At 40.9% G+C, this 3785-nt stretch overlaps 1 protein-coding gene across 2 annotated transcripts in view; it reads left to right on the top strand.

Moving 5' to 3' along the window:
• Nucleotides 1-3425, top strand: part of LOC107630776 — a 4615-nt gene extending 1190 nt beyond the window's left edge. For both annotated transcript variants that reach the window (XM_021119153.1, XM_016334003.2), the window contains one exon: nt 244-3425. In XM_021119153.1, the coding sequence (XP_020974812.1) occupies nt 334-3279 (2946 nt within the window). In that variant the 5' untranslated portion in view covers nt 244-333 and the 3' untranslated portion in view covers nt 3280-3425. The remainder of the gene's footprint in view (nt 1-243) is intronic.

The following is a 3785-nucleotide window of genomic DNA, read 5'->3' as shown; positions in this document are numbered from 1 at the left end:
TGTGTGTGGAAATTTTGAGATCTACAGAAGTATAAGTTTAGATGATGGTGGCACTGTTTACTTTTTCTTAAAAGACTTAGTTGAGTTGGCTTTTCCTTCTTTCACTTTGTTGGTTCACAGTACTTACTTTAAGTGCCATAAACATCCAATGTAGAACTTTCAGTTTGATCCCTTCTGCCATATTTTTATAGTTTAGAGTACATTTTGTGAATTTTTACAATGAAATTATCTGAATTTTCACAGGTATTGTTTCTTTGAATTCCTTTCAAAATTGTGGATGCATGGGATTTGATACTTCCACAGCTGCTGCTGGAAAAAGTACCATCTCCAACTATGGATATTCAAGAAGAGAGTTCTACATTTGGACCTTTGGTGGCGATGAGTTCAAGGAACATGTCATCATCATCTTCAGCATTTTTCTCAGCAAACCAATCACCCTTCTTCTCTCCAAGAACATCATCATGCCATTTATCAGAGTCTATAAGGCCTGAAGCTTCAAGTGACAGAATTCATGCAGATGCAGCTCTCCCTAGCACCAGTGCAGCAATCCCAGAACTGAAGTCTCTTGCTAATATTAGAAGTAACTTCTCTGATGTGTCTGTGTCTGTATCTGCATCTCCGGCTGGTTGTAATTCAGGTGATTTACAGAAACTTGATCGTATATCTTCCTCAGTCGGAATCTCTAGTAGCTATGATGATAGTTATTCTGGATCAAAAGAGAAAGGAAGAAAGAAAGGAAAAAACCAAAGAACATCATCAACTCCAGGATCCAGATCAATTTCTTCTTACAGACTAAAGAGTTGTGATGTCTTTATAGGATTACATGGTCGAAAACCTCCTCTAATAAGATTTGCCAATTGGCTTCGTGCGGAGTTAGAGACTCAAGGCATCAGTTGCCTTGTATCGGATAGGGCTCGATGCAAGGACTCTTGCAAGCTTGGAATTGCTGAGAGAGCTATGAGCATTGCTTCTTTCGGGGTAGTAATTATAACAAGGAAGTCTTTCAAAAATCCATACAGCATTGAGGAGTTGCAATTTTTTTCCAGCAAGAAGAATTTGGTGCCAATATACTTTGATTTGGGTCCAGCTGATTGCCTTGTTAGGGATATAATCGAAAAGAGGGGTGAGCTGTGGGAAAAACATGGAGGGGAGCTTTGGCTTTCATATGGAGGGTTGGAGCAAGAGTGGAGAGATGCTGTTCATGGCCTTTCTCGGGTTGAAGAATGGAAATTAGAAGCTCAGGATGGAAACTGGAGAGATTGCATACTAAGCACAGTCACATCCTTTGCAATGAGGTTAGGCCGGAGAAGTGTTGCGGAGCATTTGACAAAATGGAGACAGAAAGTGAAAGAAGAGGAGTTCCCTTTGACCCGAAACGAGAGCTTTATTGGTAGGAAGAAAGAGCTTTCTCAATTGGAGTTCATGCTCTTTGGTGATGTTACAGGAGATTCACAGCAAGACTACATTGAACTGAAAGCAAGAGCCAAGAGGAAGCATTTGACAATTGGTAGGGGCAGGAGTTATGTTTTAGACGAAAAGCAAAACATGGAGGCAAAAGAACCAGTTCTATGGAAGGAGTCAGAAAAGGAGATTGAAATGCATAGTACTGAATTTTCTCATAGGCACTACCGTCCGAGGGTCAAACGCGGTGGAAAGTTTGCTAGGAGGAAAAGAGAAATGAAGGTTGTGTATGGGAAAGGTATCGCTTGTGTTTCAGGAGAATCAGGAATTGGAAAAACAGAGCTGATTCTTGAGTTTGCTTACAGATTTCACCAGAGATACAAGATGGTTCTATGGCTTGGAGGGGAGAGCAGGTATATAAGGCAGAACTATCTAAACCTCAGGTCGTTTTTAGAAGCAGACGTGGGAGCTAACAATAGTTTGGAGAAAACCAAGATAACTGGATTTGAAGAGCAGGAAGAGAGTGCTATTTGTAGAGTACGGAAGGAGCTGATGCGAAACATTCCATATCTTGTTATCATTGATAACTTGGAGAGTGAAAAAGATTGGTGGGATCACAAACTTGTGATGGATCTTCTCCCTCGTTTCGGTGGAGAGACTCATGTGATAATATCAACATGCCTTCCCGGAATCATGAACTTGGAACCTCTGAAACTTTCATACTTATCAGGAGTGGAAGCAATGTCTCTAATGCAAGGGAATGGCAAGGACTATCCGGTTGCAGAGGTGGATGCGCTGAGAGTTATCGAGGAGAAAGTTGGAAGGCTAACTTTAGGCCTCGCTATTGTCAGCGGAGTTCTGTCCGAGTTACCTATAACCCCAAGCAGGCTCTTAGACACCATAAACAGAATTCCCTTGAAGGACACGTCACAGTCATTAAGGCACAACAGTTTCCTTCTGCAGCTCCTCGATGTTTGTTTCTCAATATTCGATCATGCAGATGGCCCCAGGAGCTTGGCAACCAGAATGGTGCTGGTAAGTGGATGGTTTGCGCCGGCTGCAATTCCGGTTTCCTTATTGGCACATACTGCTCAGAATCTACCAGAAAAGCAAAAGGGAACATGTTCTTGGAGAAAATTACTGCAATCCTTAACATGTGGATTTGCCTCCTCACACACCAAAAAATCCGAAATAGAAGCATCTACTCTGTTGCTAAGATTCAACCTTGCAAGGAGTAGTACGAAAGAAGGATATGTCCAATTCAATGAGCTCATAAGGCAATGTGCGCGAAAAAGGGAACTTACTGGAGCTCCAGAAGCAATGGTTCAAGCTGTTATTAGTCAAGGATCAATATCTCAAGATCTAGAGCATTTATGGGCTGCATGTTTTCTAATATTTGGATTTGGCCATACTCCTCCGGTCGTTGAGCTCGAGGTTTCTGAGCTCTTATATCTTGTGAAGAAAGTGGTTCTGCCACTTGCAATTCAGACTTTCATTACATACTCTAGGTGCACGGCTGCAATCGAGCTTCTGCAGCTTTGCACCATGGCTTTGGAAGGTGCAGACCAGGCATTTGTCACGCCGGTTGACAAATGGCTGGACAAATCGCTGTGCTGGAGATCCATCCAGACGAAAGCTCAGTTGAATCCATGCCTTTGGCAAGAGCTGGCTCTGTGTAGAGCAACTGTGCTTGAAACGAGGGCGAAGCTAATGCTAAGAGGTGCGCAGTTTGACATAGGGGATGATCTAATCAGGAAGGCTGTTTTTATTAGGACTTCAATTTGTGGTGAACATCATCCGGATACCATTTCGGCACGCGAAACGTTAAGCAAACTCACCAGACTAATTTCAAATGTTCAAATTCATGCTTCGGCTTAGATATTATTGCATGCTGTAAGGATACTCTACAACTATAGAAAAGATTTATAAATAAAATAGAAGATTCTGTATACTAGTTAATCAAACTTTCTACAGCATTTTGTACAAGTCTAATGACATGTGCATTCCATTTTAGTATGGATCTCCTTCGTCACTTGCCTTCTCTACTTTTCTTCACATTTGGCCATGACGGGATTAAAAAACTAATACAATACTTTACCCTCAGCGAGGATCGAACTACGGACCTTCAATTTACAAAACCAACTTTTTACCACTGAGCTATAAGGGCTAAAACATTAAATTTATTTTATTCTTTTATTTAATACAAGTTTTTTCAATATTGTAGTACCATCAGTTTTGCTTTGCCACAGAAAGTTTACCGAGTATCAGCATATGGGAGGATGAAAATGGAAAGGGATACTGGGATAGGATCGTTTCGATATAAAGAAATGTTATATGTATTATTTTATGTATATTGTTTATTTATTTTTTATCCATATGATTGA

This window comes from Arachis ipaensis, chromosome B03, assembly GCF_000816755.2.
Source record: "Arachis ipaensis cultivar K30076 chromosome B03, Araip1.1, whole genome shotgun sequence".
In the NCBI taxonomy this organism is placed as follows: Eukaryota; Viridiplantae; Streptophyta; class Magnoliopsida; order Fabales; family Fabaceae; genus Arachis; species Arachis ipaensis.
The sequence above is the reverse complement of the archived record's forward strand: the minus strand, read 5'-3'. Positions and strand labels throughout refer to the sequence as shown.